The sequence below is a fragment of the Carcharhinus amblyrhynchos genome, chromosome 18 (genome assembly GCF_965287045.1).
Source record: "Carcharhinus amblyrhynchos chromosome 18, sCarAmb.v2.hapA, whole genome shotgun sequence".
Lineage (NCBI taxonomy): Eukaryota > Metazoa > Chordata > Chondrichthyes > Carcharhiniformes > Carcharhinidae > Carcharhinus > Carcharhinus amblyrhynchos.
Genome location: NC_137341.1, coordinates 44,481,692 through 44,497,712, shown reverse-complemented (window position 1 = coordinate 44,497,712; position 16,021 = coordinate 44,481,692). Strand labels below are relative to the sequence as shown.

At 48.6% G+C, this 16,021-nt stretch overlaps 1 protein-coding gene across 1 annotated transcript in view; it reads left to right on the top strand.

Annotated features, from left to right (window-relative positions):
• Window positions 1-9,229: 9,229 nt before the first annotated feature.
• LOC145354736 (structure-specific endonuclease subunit EME2-like) overlaps window positions 9,230-16,021 on the top strand; it is a 32,953-nt gene continuing 26,161 nt past the window's right edge. The window contains exons 1-3 of the mRNA XM_080206188.1: window positions 9,230-9,629; window positions 12,045-12,193; window positions 14,430-14,522. Of these exons, the coding sequence (XP_080062314.1) occupies window positions 9,230-9,629; window positions 12,045-12,193; window positions 14,430-14,522 (642 nt within the window). The remainder of the gene's footprint in view (window positions 9,630-12,044; window positions 12,194-14,429; window positions 14,523-16,021) is intronic.

Below are 16,021 nucleotides of genomic sequence, written 5' to 3'. Positions count from 1 at the left end.
GGGGGCGTTTAAGAGATCCGTGGATAGGTTTATGGACGAGAAGGGATTGGTTTAGGTTAGTGGGTCATTGTTTTGTAACTGGTCGGCGCAACATCGTGGGCCGAAGGGCCTGTTCTACGCTGTAATGTTCTATGTTCTATGTTCTAACACCTAAACATTTTTTGTCCTCTGTTTCCCTCCAAGCTTTAATCTCCAAGATCAAATGCCCAAAATACACAGAGGAATCATTGTTCTGAATTAACTGGGGTGACAAATCATGGAACTCTCTTCCTAACTGCACTGTAGGTGTATCCAAAGCAAAGAGACTATCACGGCCTAAGAAGATGGATCACTACCTGTCCAACTACCCTGACCCCAAGTACAGGGCCCAGCCCCTGAACCCGGACCCCAAGGACAGACCACAGGCCCTGTACCCTGACACCGAGTATAGACCCCAGTCCATGGATCACTACCACCTTCTTAAGGCTAGTTGGGAATAGGCAACAAATGCTGGTCTATTCAGTGATGCACATCCCTTGAATGAATTTAAGAAGTTAGTTATCAATTTTGCCTATCTTTAAAAATGTCTTTTTATTCCTTCATGGGGTGTGAGTGTCACTGGCTGCGTCAGCATTTACGAGTCAGCCACGTTGCTGTGGCTCTGGGGTCACATGTAGGCCAGACCAGGTAAGGACGGCAGATTTCCTTCCCAAAAGGACATTTGTAAACCAGGTGGGTTTTCCTGACAATCGATTCATGGTTATCATTACACTTTTAACTCTAGATTTTTATTGAATTCAAATTTCACCATCTGCCGTGGTGGGATTCGAACCCGACTCTCGAGATCGTTACCCTGGATATCTATGAATCCAGCACCAATACCACTACACCACATCCTTCCCACTGTTAGTAAGAATGCAACAAGTGTTCTTGAGTATTAGCCGTATTTTCTAAATGAATTCCATTGCACAACATGATGTGGAGATGTTGGCGTTGGACCAGGGTGGGCACAGTAAGAAGTCTCACAATACCAGGTTAAAGTCCAACAGGTTTATTTGGAATCACAAGCTTTTGGAGCACTGTTCTTTCGTCAGGTGAGTGGAGAGGTAAATTTCACAAACATGGCATATATAGACAAAGTCACAATTGCAAGATTCCAACCATTATCTTACGATTGTGTCTTTGCCTCTATATGCCGTTTTTGTGAAACCTACCTCTCCCCTCACTTGCTGAAGGAGCAGTGCTCCGAAAGCCCGTGATTCCAAATAAACCTGTTAGACTTTAACCTGATGTTGTGAGACTGTTTTTTGAGCAACAGTGTGGTAAGGATATGATGTTAATACCAGGTCAAGGCAGCTGTTGTGAGCTTTTATTGGGGATAATACATTCTGTCAATTTTATCAAATCCCTTCTGGGAGAGTCTAGGACCAGAGGGCAGAGTCTCAGAGTTAAGGGGCTGCCCATTTAAGATCAGTGCTCGAATTCCCTGGCCACCCTGTGGCATTTTTCCTGACAGTGCCAGTGACTTGGCTTTAGCTGGCAGTGGGTTCATTGTGGTTCCATTGCTGTCAATGGCATTTCCCATTGAATCCACCCCATGCCACTGGGAAATCTCGGAGTGCGCCGTTGATGGGAATATCTGAGTGGCACGAAGCGCCGAAAGATTGCACTCACACATGAGGAGGAATTTCTTCTCTCCGAGGATGGTGAATGGCAGAGCGGACTCGATGGGCCGAATGGCCTACTTTTGCTCATACTTTTTATGGTCTTATCCCCGTGATCTCCACCAGCCTTACAGCTTCCTGAGATTTCCGCACTCGGCTAATTGTGCCGGATGAAATATTCCAGATTTTTCATTTCTCCACTGACTGTGGCTGAGTCTTCAGCTGTCAAAGTCCCAGATGCTGGAATTCCATATCGTTCACCGGCATCCCCGCCTCTCTTTGCTCATAGAATCATAGAATCCATACAATGCAGAAAGAGGCCATTCGGCCCATCGAGCATGGACTGGCAGCAATCCGACCCAGGCCCTTACCTATTTACCCTGCTAGTCCCCCTGACACTAAGGAACAATTTAGCACGGCCAATCCACCTAACCAGCGCATCTTTCGGACTGTTGGAGGAAACTGGAGCACCCGCAGGAAACCCACGATGACACGGGGTGAATATGCAGACTCCGCACAGACAGTGACCCAAGGTTGAAATTGAACCCGGGTCCCTGGCGTTGTGAAGCAGCAGCGCTAACCACTGCGCCACTGTCTGCCCCAAAACCGACATCTGGACACTGGCGTACATGGAAGTAGCAAGACTGCATTTCCCTGACCAGGAACTGAACAGAGAAAAAAGAAAAAAGTACAATACAGGATGGGCCAGAACTTCGATTCTGGGGGACAGAGGGTTAATATCGATTGTGGAGCAGACAGGGTTAATATCAATACTGAGAGAGAGGGGGGTTAACATCGATTCTGCGGCAGAGAGGGTTAACATTGATTCTGGGGGAGAGAGGGTTAACATTGACTCTGGGGGAGAGAGGGTTAACATTGATTCTGGGGGAGAGAGAGGGTTAACATTGATTCTGGGGGAGAGAGGGTTAACATTGATTCTGGGGCAAAGAGGGTTAACATTGATTCTGGGACAGAGAGGGTTAACGTTGATTCTGGGGGAGAGAGAGGGTTAACATTGATTCTGGGGGAGAGAGGTTTAACATTGATTCTGGGGGAGAGAGAGGGTTAACATCGATTCTGGGGCAGAGAGGGTTAACATTGATTCTGGGGGAGAGAGGGTTAACATTGATTCTAGGGGAGAGAGGTTTAACATTGATTCTGGGGGAGAGAGAGGGTTAACATCGATTCTGGGGGAGAGAGGGTTAACATTGATTCTGGGGGAGAGAGGGTTAACATTGATTCTGGGGGAGAGAGGGTTAACATTGATTCTGGGGGAGAGAGATTTAACATTGATTCTGGGGGAGAGAGGTTTAACATTGATTCTGGGGGAGAGAGAGGGTTAACATCGATTCTGGGGCAGAGAGGGTTAACATTGATTCTGGGGGGGAGGGGATTAACATTGATTCTGGGGGAGAGAGGGTTAACATTGATTCTGGGGGAGAGAGGGCTAACATTGATTCTGGGGGAGAGAGGGTTAACATTGATTCTGGGGGAGAGAGGGCTAACATTGATTCTGGGGGAGAGAGGGTTAACATTGATTCTGGGGGAGAGAGGGTTAACATTGATTCTGGGGCAGAGAGGGTTAACATTGATTCTGGGGGAGAGAGGGTTAACATTGATTCTGGGGGAGAGAGAGGGTTAACATTGATTCTGGGGCAGAGAGAGGGTTAACATTGATTCTGGGGCAGAGAGAGGGTTAACATTGATTTTGGGGCAGAGAGAGGGTTAACATTGATTCTGGGGCAGAGAGAGGGTTAACATTGATTCTGGGGCAGAGAGAGGGTTAACATTGATTCTGGGGCAGAGAGAGGGTTAACATCGATTCTGGGGCAGAGAGGGTTAACATCGATTCTGGGGGAGAGAGAGGGTTAACATTGATTCTGGGGGGCAGAGAGGGTTAACATTGATTCTGGGGGAGAGAGGGTTAGCATTAATTCTGGGAGAGAGAGGGTTAACATTGATTCTGGGGCAGAGAGGGTTAACATTGATTCTGGGGCAGAGAGGGTTAACATTGATTCTGGGGCAGAGAGAGGGTTAATATTGATTCTGGGGGAGAGAGGGTTAACATTGATTCTGGGGGAGAGAGGGTTAACATTGATTCTGGGGGAGAGAGAGGGTTAACATTGATTCTGGGGCAGAGAGAGGGTTAACATTGATTCTGGGGCAGAGAGAGGGTTAACATTGATTCTGGGGCAGAGAGAGGGTTAACATTGATTCTGGGGCAGAGAGAGGGTTAACATTGATTCTGGGGCAGAGAGAGGGTTAACATTGATTCTGGGGCAGAGAGAGGGTTAACATTGATTCTGGGGCAGAGAGAGGGTTAACATTGATTCTGGGGCAGAGAGAGGGTTAACATTGATTGTGGGGCAGAGAGGGTTAACATCGATTCTGGGGCAGAGAGAGGGTTAACATTGATTCTGGGGGCAGAGAGGGTTAACATTGATTCTGGGGGAGAGAGGGTTAGCATTAATTCTGGGAGAGAGAGGGTTAACATTGATTCTGGGGGAGAGAGGGTTAGCATTAATTCTGGGAGAGAGAGGGTTAACATTGATTCTGGGGCAGAGAGGGTTAACATCGATTCTGGGGCAGAGAGAGGGTTAACATCGATTCTGGGGCAGAGAGAGGGTTAACATTGATTCTGGGGCAGAGAGGGTTAACATCGATTCTGGGGCAGAGAGAGGGTTAACATTGATTCTGGGGCAGAGAGGGTTAGCATTAATTCTGGGGCAGAGAGGGTTAACATTGATTCTGGGGCAGAGAGGGTTAACATTGATTCTGGGGCAGAGAGAGGGTTAACATTGATTCTGGGGCAGAGAGAGGGTTAACATTGATTCTGGGGCAGAGAGGGTTAACATCGATTCTGGGGCAGAGAGAGGGTTAACATTGATTCTGGGGCAGAGAGAGGGTTAACATTGATTCTGGGGCAGAGAGGGTTAACATCGATTCTGGGGCAGAGAGGGTTAGCACTAATTCTGGGGCAGAGAGGGTTAACATTGATTCTGGGGCAGAGAGGGTTAACATTGATTCTGGGGCAGAGAGAGGGTTAACATTGATTCTGGGGCAGAGAGAGGGTTAACATTGATTCTGGGGCAGAGAGGGTTAACATTGATTCTGGGGCAGAGAGAGGGTTAACATTGATTCTGGGGGAGAGAGGGTTAACATTGATTCTGGGGGAGAGAGGTTTAACATTGATTCTGGGGGAGAGAGGTTTAACATTGATTCTGGGGGAGAGAGAGGGTTAACATCGATTCTGGGGCAGAGAGGGTTAACATTGATTCTGGGGGAGAGAGGGCTAACATTGATTCTGGGGGAGAGAGGGCTAACATTGATTCTGGGGGAGAGAGGGTTAACATTGATTCTGGGGGAGAGGGTTAACATTGATTCTGGGGGAGAGATAGGGTTAACATTGATTCTGGGGCAGAGAGGGTTAACATTGATTCTGGGGCAGAGAGAGGGTTAACATCGATTCTGGGGGAGAGAGGGTTAACATTGATTCTGGGGGAGAGAGGGTTTACATTGATTCTGGGGCAGAGAGGGTTAACATTGATTCTGGGGCAGAGAGAGGGTTAACATCGATTCTGGGGGAGAGAGAGGGTTAACATCGATTCTGGGGGAGAGAGGGTTAACATTGATTCTGGGGCAGAGAGAGGGTTAACATTGATTCTGGGGATAAGAGGGTTAACATTGATTCTGGGGGAGAGAGGGTTAGAACATAGAACATAGAACATTACAGTGCAGAACAGGCCCTTCGGCCCACGATGTTGCGCCGACCAGCTTTTAAAAAAAACAACACTAACCCACTAATCTAAACCAATCCCATTTCGTCCATAAACCTATCCACAGATCTCTTAAACGCCCCCAAACTAGGCGCATTTACAACTGCAGCTGGCAGGGCATTCCAGTCCCTCACCACCCTCTGGGTAAAGAACCTACCCCTGACATCAGTCCTATAACTACCCCCCCTTAATTTAAAGCCGTGCCCCCTCGTGCTAGCTTTCTCCATCCTGGGAAAAAGGCTATCACTATCCACCCTGTCTAAACCTCTAATCATCTTATATGTTTCAATAAGGTCCCCTCTTAGCCGCCTTCTTTCCAGTGAAAACAACCCCAAATCTCTCAGTCTCTCCTCATAGGATCTCCCCTCCATACCAGGCAACATCCTGGTAAACCTCCTCTGCACCCTCTCCAAAGCCTCTACATCCTTCCTGTAATGTGGGGACCAGAACTGCACACAATACTCCAAGTGCAGCCGCACCAGAGTTGTGTACAGTTGCATCATGACGCTGCGACTCCTAAATTCAATCCCCCTACCAATAAACGCCAAGACACTGTATGCCTTCTTAACAACCTTATCTACTTGATTCCCAACTTTCAGGGATCTATGTACACATACACCTAGATCCCTCTGCTCCTCCACACTATTCAAAGTCCTCCCGTTAGCCCTATACTCAACACATCTGTTATTCCTACCGAAATGAATTACCTCACACTTCTCCACATTAAACTCCATCCGCCACCTCGCGGCCCAGCTCTGCAACCTTTCTAAGTCACCCTGCAAACTATGACACCCTTCCTCACAATCTACCACACCTCCGACTTTGGTGTCATCAGCAAACTTACTAATCCACCCAACTATACCCTCATCCAGATCATTAATAAAAATTACAAACAGCAGTGGCCCCAAAACAGATCCCTGAGGCACACCACTCGTAACCGAACTCCATGATGAATATTTACCATCAACCACCACCCTCTGTCTCCTATCTGCTAGCCAATTCCTGATCCAATTACCTAGATCACCCCCAATACCATACATCTGCATTTTCTGCAGAAGCCTACCATGGTGAACCTTATCAAACGCCTTACTAAAATCCATATACTGATTAACACTGATAACACTGATTCTGGGGGAGAGAGAGTTAACATCGATTCTGGGGCACAGAGAGGGTTAATATTGATTCTGGGGGAGAGAGGGTTAACATTGATTCTGGGGGAGAGAGAGGGTTAACATCGATTCTGGGGGAGAGAGGGTTAACATTGATTCTGGGGCAGAGAGGGTTAACATTGATTCTGGGGCAGAGAGAGGGTTAACATTGATTCTGGGGCAGAGAGAGGGTTAACATTGATTTTGGGGCAGAGAGAGGGTTAACATTGATTCTGGGGCAGAGAGAGGGTTAACATTGATTCTGGGGCAGAGAGAGGGTTAACATTGATTCTGGGGCAGAGAGAGGGTTAACCTTGATTCTGGGACAGAGAGAGGGTTAACATTGATTCTGGGGCAGAGAGGGTTAACATTGATTCTGGGGGCAGAGAGGGTTAACATTGATTCTGGGGGAGAGAGGGTTAGCATTAATTCTGGGAGAGAGAGGGTTAACATTGATTCTGGGGGAAAGAGGGTTAGCATTAATTCTGGGAGAGAGAGGGTTAACATTGATTCTGGGGCAGAGAGGGTTAACATTGATTCTGGGGCAGAGAGAGGGTTAACATTGATTCTGGGGCAGAGAGGGTTAACATTGATTCTGGGGCAGAGAGAGGGTTAACATTGATTCTGGGGCAGAGAGAGGGTTAACATTGATTCTGGGGCAGAGAGGGTTAACATTGATTCTGGGGCAGAGAGAGGGTTAACATTGATTCTGGGGCAGAGAGGGTTAACATCAATTCTGGGGTAGAGAGAGGGTTAACATTGATTCTGGGGGCAAGAGGGTTAGCATTAATTCTGGGAGAGGGTTAACATCGATTCTGGGGGAGAGAGGGTTAATATCGATTCTGAGTGGGGGGTTATAATTTGAGACAGTCTCAGCCTTTCCCCTCACTCTCCCACTCTCCAGTGAAGGGAGTGTCAGGGGGAGGGGAGGGCGTGCGCGGGGGAGAGGCTAGTTTGGCTGATGATTGGGTGTGAACTTGCTCAGATATCTGGTGGTTTTGTAGATGTTTTGGGATGGGGAGACTCCCTTTGTGTCTCTTGGGGGGGGGGGGATCCCCATGTGTCTGGAGGGGAGTGATCTCTGTGTGTCTGGGGGAGAGGGATGTCTGTTTGACTTGGGGGAGGGAGATGTCTCTGGGGAGGAGGCTGTCCATGTGTCAGGGGAGGGGGATGTCTGTGCATCTGTTGGAGAGGGGGCTGTCTGTGCATCTGTTGGGGAGGGGGCTGTCTGTGCGTCTGTTGGAGAGGGGGCTGTCTGTGCATCTGTTGGGGAGGGGGCTGTCTGTGCATCTGTTGGGGAGGGGGCTGTCTGTGTGTCTGTTGGGGAGGGGGCTGTCTGTGTGTCTGTTGGGGAGGGGGCTGTCTGTGTGTCTGTTGGGGAGGGGGCTGTCTGTGTGTCTGTTGGGGAGGGGGCTGTCTGTGTGTCTGTTGGGGAGGGGGCTGTCTGTGTGTCTGTTGGGGAGGGGGCTGTCTGTGTGTCGGAGGGAGAGGGCAGGGGGATGTCTGTTTGTCTTGGAGGGGGGGCGGCTGTCTATGTATCTGGGGAAGGCGGTGCCTACCTGTGTGTCTGGGGGAAGGGGGCAAGGGAGAGTCTGGGTTTCTGGGGGAAAGGGGGCTGTCTGGGGGGAGGGGGCTGTATGGTGGGGGAAGGAGAATGTCTGGGGGGGAGGGGGCTATCTGTGTGTTTGGGGGAGGAGGGGGATCTGGGAGGAGGGGGCTGCGTGGGGGGGGGTGGTAGGGGACTGTCTGTGTGTCAGGGGGCGGGGGGGTGTGTCTGTCTGTCTGAGGGGGGAGGGGGCGATCTGTGTGTCGGGGGGAGGGTGCTGTGCAGTGGGGGAGGGGAATATCTGGGGGGGAGAGGGGGCTGTGCGGTGGGGGGAGGGGAATGGCTGAGGGGAGGGGGCTGTCTGTGTGTTTGGGGGAGGAGGGGGCTCTGGGGAAGGAGGGGGCTGTCTGTGTGTTTGGGGGAGGAGGGGGCTCTGGTGGAGGAGGGGGCTGTCTGTGGGAGGAGGGGAATGTCTGGGGGGGGGTAGGGGGTAGGGGGCTATCTGTGTGTTTGGTGGAGGAGGGGGCTCTGGGGGAGGAGGAGGAGGGGGCTGTCTTGGGGGGGGAGGGGAGTGTCTGGGGGGGGGTAGGGGGCTATCTGTGTGTTTGGTGGAGGAGGGGGCTCCGGGGAAGGAGGAGGGGGCTGTCTGGGGGGGGGGGGGTGGAGGGGAATGTACGGGGGGGGAGGGGGCTGTCTGTATGTCCTGGGGGGGGGGAGGGGGCCTGTCTGGTGGAGGAGGGGGCTCTGGGGAAGGGGGCTGTCTGGGGTGAGGGTGGTGGGGGAGGGGAAGGGGGCCTGTCTGGGCATTTCATTGTGTGTGAATTTCACAGCAGCAAGAGGGACAGACACAACAACGGGAGCATTGGGCCAGCGAGCTGCTGGGCTGCTTTTGGGAGAGGGGATTTAACCAGGGGAGAGGTTTGGTTGGGCTGTTTTTAATTTTTTTTATTTTATATATATATTTTTTTGCAGCATCTTTTCTTGGGCTGGAGCTGTGTGGGGCCAGGCTGCCTGCTTGAGGTGGGGGGGGGGGGCAGAGAGAGTGGAGGGGGGGGGGTGGTTCGGGTCCAGACAGACAGACAGACAGACACAGACAGAGGGAGGCAGAGGCGGATCATGTACCCGGGGTTCGCCTCCTTCTGCTGGGGGCCCCTGGCCGCGCTGCAGAGGCCGCTGAGCGAGTGGGAGCTGTACCCCGGCGCCCCCGGGCCGGCGGCAGCCCCGGAGAGCGGCCCCGGGGAGGGGACATCGGGCGCCGGCAGCTGCGGCCGGAGCCGAGCCCCTCCGCCCGCTTACCCGGGGACGGCGGCCGGCTGCAGCCCCGGTCCCGGTCCCGGCCCCAGCCCGGAGGAGATGCGGGCGGCCAAGTGGGGCTCGGAGATCCTGCAGCGGGAGAGGGAGGCTGCCAGGGAGAGCGAGATGCTGGAGAAACACAACCGCAGGGCAGCCGATGCCGCTGTCAAATACATCCGTCCCGAGGAGTGTCTGAAATATATGAGAGTGTGTGTGGATCCAGGTGAGGCTACAGCAGCAACTGCCCCTCTCCAACACTGTGCCCATCATCATTTCACCTTTACAAAGATACTGGAATCTGAAACAGGGAATGCTGGAAAATCTCAGCAGGTCTGACAGCATCTGTGGAGAGAGAATAGAGCCAGTGAGTTGTGTCTAGATGACCCCTCATCAGGTTGTGTTCTTGCAAGAATAGAGCCAACCTCTTTGAGTCTAGATGACCCCTCATCAGGTTGTGTTCTTGCAAGAATAGAGCCAACCTCTTTGAGTCTAGATGACCCCTCATCAGATTGTGTTCTTGCAATGTTCCCGGGTTTCTTTTCTTACACGGTACGTGCAATATCAACTCTGATTTGACTTGTTATTGTCGCGTGTACTGGCGTACGCTGCAAAAGTATTCTCCCTCCCCGCAGCACTGCCAGGAGACATCAGCGGGGCTGGCTTAGTGGGCGGAACGGTGGTTTGCACTGCCCACCCCACCAGGGACCCAGGTTCGATCCCAGCCTTGGGTCACCGTCTGTGTGGAGTTAGTCCGTTCTATCTGTCTCTGCGTGGGTTTCCTCCGGGTGCTCTGATTTCCTCCCACGGTCCAAAAATGAGCAGGTTCGGTGGATTGGCCGTGCTAAGTTCTCCTCAATGTCCCAAGATGTGCAGGTTGGATGGATGAGTGTCATACAACTGTGTTTCAACATGTATCACTTGTTCCTTAATAAAGGAGGACAGAAAATGTTGGATAGTCTAAGCAGCAGAAACAGGTGGATTGTTCAGACTCGAAACGTTAACTCTTGTTTCTCTCTCTGCAGATGCTACCAGACCTGATCAAATCCAGCATTTGTTTCATTATATTTCAGATTTCCAGCAGTGTCTTACTTTTAATTGTAATCTGTGTTCCCCCAACCCCCTCCCCAGTTGCTGTGAAGTTGTAATCAGCATCCTCTCAAAATTATTCAAAATGCATCTGGGCAGAGGGATCTGGGTGTCTATGTTCATGAATCGCAGAAAGTGAGTATGCAGGTGCAGCATGTAATAAAAAAGGCAAATGGGATGTTGGCATTTATTGCAAAAGAATTGGAGTGTAAAAGTGTTGTTGCAATTGCATACGGTGTTGGTGAGATCACATCTGGAATATTGTGTACAGATTTTATTTGATTTATTATTGTCACATATATTACGATGCAGTGAGAAGTATTGTTTCTCACATGCTAAGCAGACAAAACATACCGCACGTAGGGAAGGAAAGGAGAGACTGCAGAATGTAGAGTTACAATCATAGTTAGAATGTAGAGACAGTTCAACTTAGTGGCAGCAGGGATGAAGCCGTTCTTGAGTCGGTTGGTACGTGATCACAGACTTTTGTATCTTTTTCCCCATGGAAGAAGGTGGAAGAGAGAATGTCTGGGGTGTGTTGGGTCCATGATTATGCTGGCTGCTCTTCCGAGGCAATGAACAGGAGATTGGTTTGAGTGATGGACTGAGCTTCATTTACGACACTTTGTAGTTACTTGCGGTCTTGGGCACAGCAGGAACCATGCCAAGCTACGATACAACCAGAAAGAGTGTTTTCTGTGGTGCACCTGTTGATGAGAGTTTAGCAGACGTGCCAAATTTCTGTACTCTTCTGAGAAAGTAGAGACGTTGATGGGCTTTCCTAACCATGGTGTTGGCACGGGGGGAGCAGGACAGGTCTCCTTATCTGAGGACGGATGTGGTGGCATTGGAGAAGGTTCACCGGATTGATTCCGGGAATGAACGGGTTGACACCTGAGGAGAGATTAAACAGTCTGGGCTTGTACTTGCTGGAGTTTAGAAGGCTCCGATTGAAGTATATAAAATTTTAAAAGGGTTTGATAAAGTAAATGTTTCCTCTTATGGGGCAATCTCGAACAAGAGGTCACAGGTATAGGTTGAGAGGCGGTAGGTTTAAAACTGAGATGAGGAGGAACTACTTCTCACAGAGGGTGGTGAATTTATGGAACTCGCTGCCCCATAGCGCGGTGGATTCTGAATCATTGAATGGTTTCAAGAAGGAGATAGATACATTTCTAATGAAAACAGTGAGAAGGGGATATGGGGAACAGGTGGGGTGGTGGATTTGAGACAGGAAGAGATCAGCCATAATCTGATTGAATGGCGGAGCAGGATCTAAGGGCTGAGTTTGTCAACTTCTGTTCCTTATTCCTATATTCCTCTCCCAGGGCTGAGCTAACTGGAGGGATATCATCCCTACAGCAGCACAGGATCGATGGATGTGGGAAATAGAGAGTGAGGACAAAGATAAACATGCTGGATATAAGTTAAAGGTTGCACTTGTTAATCATAAGTGATTGCGAAAGTACAAGTGAGTTTGCCTGACATTCCAACATGTTTGCCTTATAAATGTCAGCTGGTTTTTGTCTTATTCTCTCCCCCCTTATCCCAGCTATCCTGGAAGATACAGGTGGATACATCCTGCTTGATGTTCTGAATTCGTTGGGATCAGAATACAGTATCGAACCTCAGTCAGTCCCTTCCACCATCACCTGGAGAAGAGAATTTCCTGAAGTCATGCTTGCTGACTTGTCTGAAGAGGTGAGTCCAGAGCCGTGCTTGACCCTTCAACACCTCTCTTTCAGAAACATGTCCCAACTCCCAAGGGTGCCGCGGCTGTCACTTATGACTTGATTTAATTTGATTTGATTTATTATTGTCACATGTATTAGCGTACAGTGAAAAGTATTGTTTCTTGTGTGCTCTACAGACAGAGCATACTGTTCATAGAGAAGGAAACAAGACAGTGCAAAATGTAGTGTTACAGTCATAGCTAGGGTATAGAGAAAGATCAACTTAATGCAAGGTAGGTCCATTCAAATGTCTAAGGCAGCAGGGAAGAAGCTGTTCTTGAGTCGGTTGGTACGTGACCTCAGACTTTTCCCAACGGAAGAAGGTGGAAGAGAGAATGTCACTTTTGCTACACTGCGATAGCGGATGGGCACAGTAGCGCAGTGGTTAGCACTGCTGCCTCACAGCACCAGGACCCAGGTTTGATTCCAGCTTTGAGTGACTGTGTGGAGTCTGCATGTTCTCCCCAAGTCTGTGTGGGTCTCCTCTGGATGCTCCAGTTTCCTCCCACACTCCAAAGATGTACAGGTATAATAGGGTGACCTGAATTGCACACATTATTTCAAGTGTGGCCTTATCAATGTCTTGTACAACTTCAGCAAGACATCTCAACTCCTGTATTCAATGTTCTGACCAATGAAACCAAGCAAGCTGAATGCCTTTTTCACCACTTTGTCCACCTGTGACTCCATTTTCAAGGAGCTATGAACTTGTACCCCAAGATTTCTTTGTTCTGGAACTCTCCCCAACGCCCTACCATTAACTGAGACAGTCCTGCCCTGGTTCAATCTACCAAAATGCATCACCTCGCATTTATCTAAATTAAACTCCATCTGCCATTCGTCAGCCCACTGGCCCAACTGATTAAGATCCCATTACAATCTGAGATCCTTCACTGTCCACTATGCCAACAATCTTGGTGTCATCTGCATAGAGGTAGACTTTATCCATGTTTCTGAGACTATTAACTTTTTACATTATAAAGTGTAATTCTGAATGTTCCTTGGTTTAATTACTGAGTGATCCTGGGAAGATTTTCGTCCAAATTGGTATGTTGAAATAATAATGGATGTCTGGCTGAATTGTGCCAGGTATATAACAATAGACAGATTAATTAAAGAATGGATGTTTTTTGAAGGCTTTTAAAGAACAAAGAACAGCACAGCACAGGAAACAGGCCCTACAAGCCCGCACTGCCCATTTTAACACTCAGTGAGTGCCTTATTCAAGTCTTTCGTCGATCGTCGACGATTTTTGTCTACCTCTAGTGGAACTCCACAATACAGGGGGTGCAAATTTAGGGAATTATATGTACGCCAGATTAAGGGAGCTCCAATTCAGGGACAATTTATTGACACCAATCAACCTAAAAAGCACGTTTTTGGGATATGGGAGGAAGCACCCGGAGAAAACCCACGCAAGCACGGGGAGAATGTGCAAACTCCCACAGACATTGATCCAAGCCGGAGATCCGACCCGGGTCCCTGTAACTGTACAGCAGACAGTGATAGTCACTGAGCTGACATGTTGTCCGTCAATTGGTCCAGATTAAGCGTACACTAACGGACGTGAAGCACTAGGCAACACTGGGCCAGTTCCAATTCATGGTCCATGCAGCTCAGGTATATTATCACTACTTAGTTACAGATTGAATTCTCAGAAGCTGTTATCCCGGCTCCTGTACTTGCGAGCTTGAAGCACATCCACCACAGCTGATGAAACACTGAGGAAGGTTATAGGGGCGACATGGAGGCACAGTGATTAGCACTACTGCCTCACAGCGACAGGGACCCAGATTTGATTTCTGTGTGGAGTCTGCACATTCTCCCCGTGTCCTCTGGGTGCTCCCACAGTCCGAAAGATGTGCTGGTTAGGTACGTTGGCCGTGCTAAATTTTCCTTCAGTGAACCCAAACAGGCGCCGGGGAGTGGCAGCCAGGGGATTTTCACAGTAACTTCATTGCAGTGTTAATATACTTGTGACACTAACAAATCAATTTAAAGTAAAGTTTATTTATTAGTCACACATAGGCTTACATTAACACATGAAGTTACTGTGAAAAGCCCCCAATAAATAAACAAATACTAATAAATAAACTTTGAATATTTTGTCAGGGTCTGTCTATGAATCAGATAGAGGCATGTTTTCAAACACTAATTAAATTTGAATGGGTGCACATTTGGTAATAAGCGATTTTTGCTTTCAGATTAAAAATATGTACAAATCAAAGGAAGAAAATCAAGTTTTGGTACTGCTTTCACCAAATTGCTTTCTCAAGATGGTCTGGTCACATAAACAGGTAAAGATTAAAGTTCAGACATTTCAGCAAATGTGGTTTACTATGTGCACAAACTAAGATTAGGATTATACTCTGATCATTGTAGTATTTTCATTGGCTTTATTCAAAATGGAAAAACAACTACTGATGAGTCCAAGCTGTGTGTTACAAGCCAAGTAAATTCTAAAAAGATAATCAGCATTAATGTATTGTTCTGATAGTGAAGCGATGGCCTAGTGGTATTATTGCTAGACTATTTATTTCAGAAACTCAGCTAACGTTTTGGGGATCCAGATTTGGCAGACGGTGGAATTTGAATTCAATAAAAAAAAATCTGGAATTAAGAATCTACTGATGACCATGAATTGGGACCGTTGGTGGCACAGTGGTTAGCATTGCAGTCTCACAGTGCCAGGGACCCAGGTTCGATTCCTGGTTTGGGTCATTGTCAGGTTGGGATCTGCACATTCTCCCAGTGTCTGCATGGGTTTACTTTTGGGTGCTCCGGTTTCCTCCCACAGTCTGAAGATGTGCGGGTTAGGTAGATTGGCCGTACTAAATTAAATTGCCTCTTAGTGTTAGGGGGACTAGCTGGGTAAATGCGTGGGGTTACGGGGAGAGGGCCTGGGTGGGATTGTGGTCAGTGAAGACTCGATGAGCCAAGTGGCATTCTATGAAACCCATCTGGTTCACTAATGCCCTTCAGGAAAGGAAATCTGCCAACCTTACTTAGTATGACCGACATGCGACTCCAGAGCCACAGCAGTGTGGGTTGACTCTCAACTGCCCCTCTGAAATGGCCTAGCAGGCCATTTGGTTCAAGGGTGACCAGGGATGGGCAATAAATGCTGACCAGCCAGTGATTCCCATGTTCCATGAATGAATAAAAGAATGGCTATTGATAAAAGTCAATAGAAAGCACACAGATAAGATCTTTGACTAACAAGTAATCACACAGTGTATTGCACACAATGTCAGAGTGATGTTGGTGTGTGGGATGGAGGGATGTACCATGTGGGGCTTGATCTGGGTGTTTAAAATAGTTACTCTGAAGTTAGTTCTGAAGAAATGGTATTTGACTTGAAACATTAACCTTGTTTCTCTCTCCACAGATCCTGCCAGACCTGCTGAGTGTTTCCACTTTGTTTCTGTGTCAGTGGTCTGTCTCTGCTGTTTTTATCTCGTTTTCACGACTTGCCTCTTCTTTCTGCTTCCCCTTCTTCCCCCTTATTTTCTTTCAAATGGTGAGTGCTGCGCCATGCGGCAGAGTGTAATGGGGCCAAGAACCAGCAGTGATGCATTCGGAGCAGAGGTAGTCCCTTCCAATTCCCTCAGCAGTCCTCTACTTCCTCCTTCGCCCACCCGTACCCACTCCTACCACCCCCTTCCCTTTGAACTATTTGCTCAACTGGCTTATTCCCTCTTAGTTTGGATGTCACTCAATCTTTAAGTCTCCATCTGATCCCACATTCCCACTTGCTATTAAGTTTCTGATAACCTTAGATAGCCAACTGCTTAAT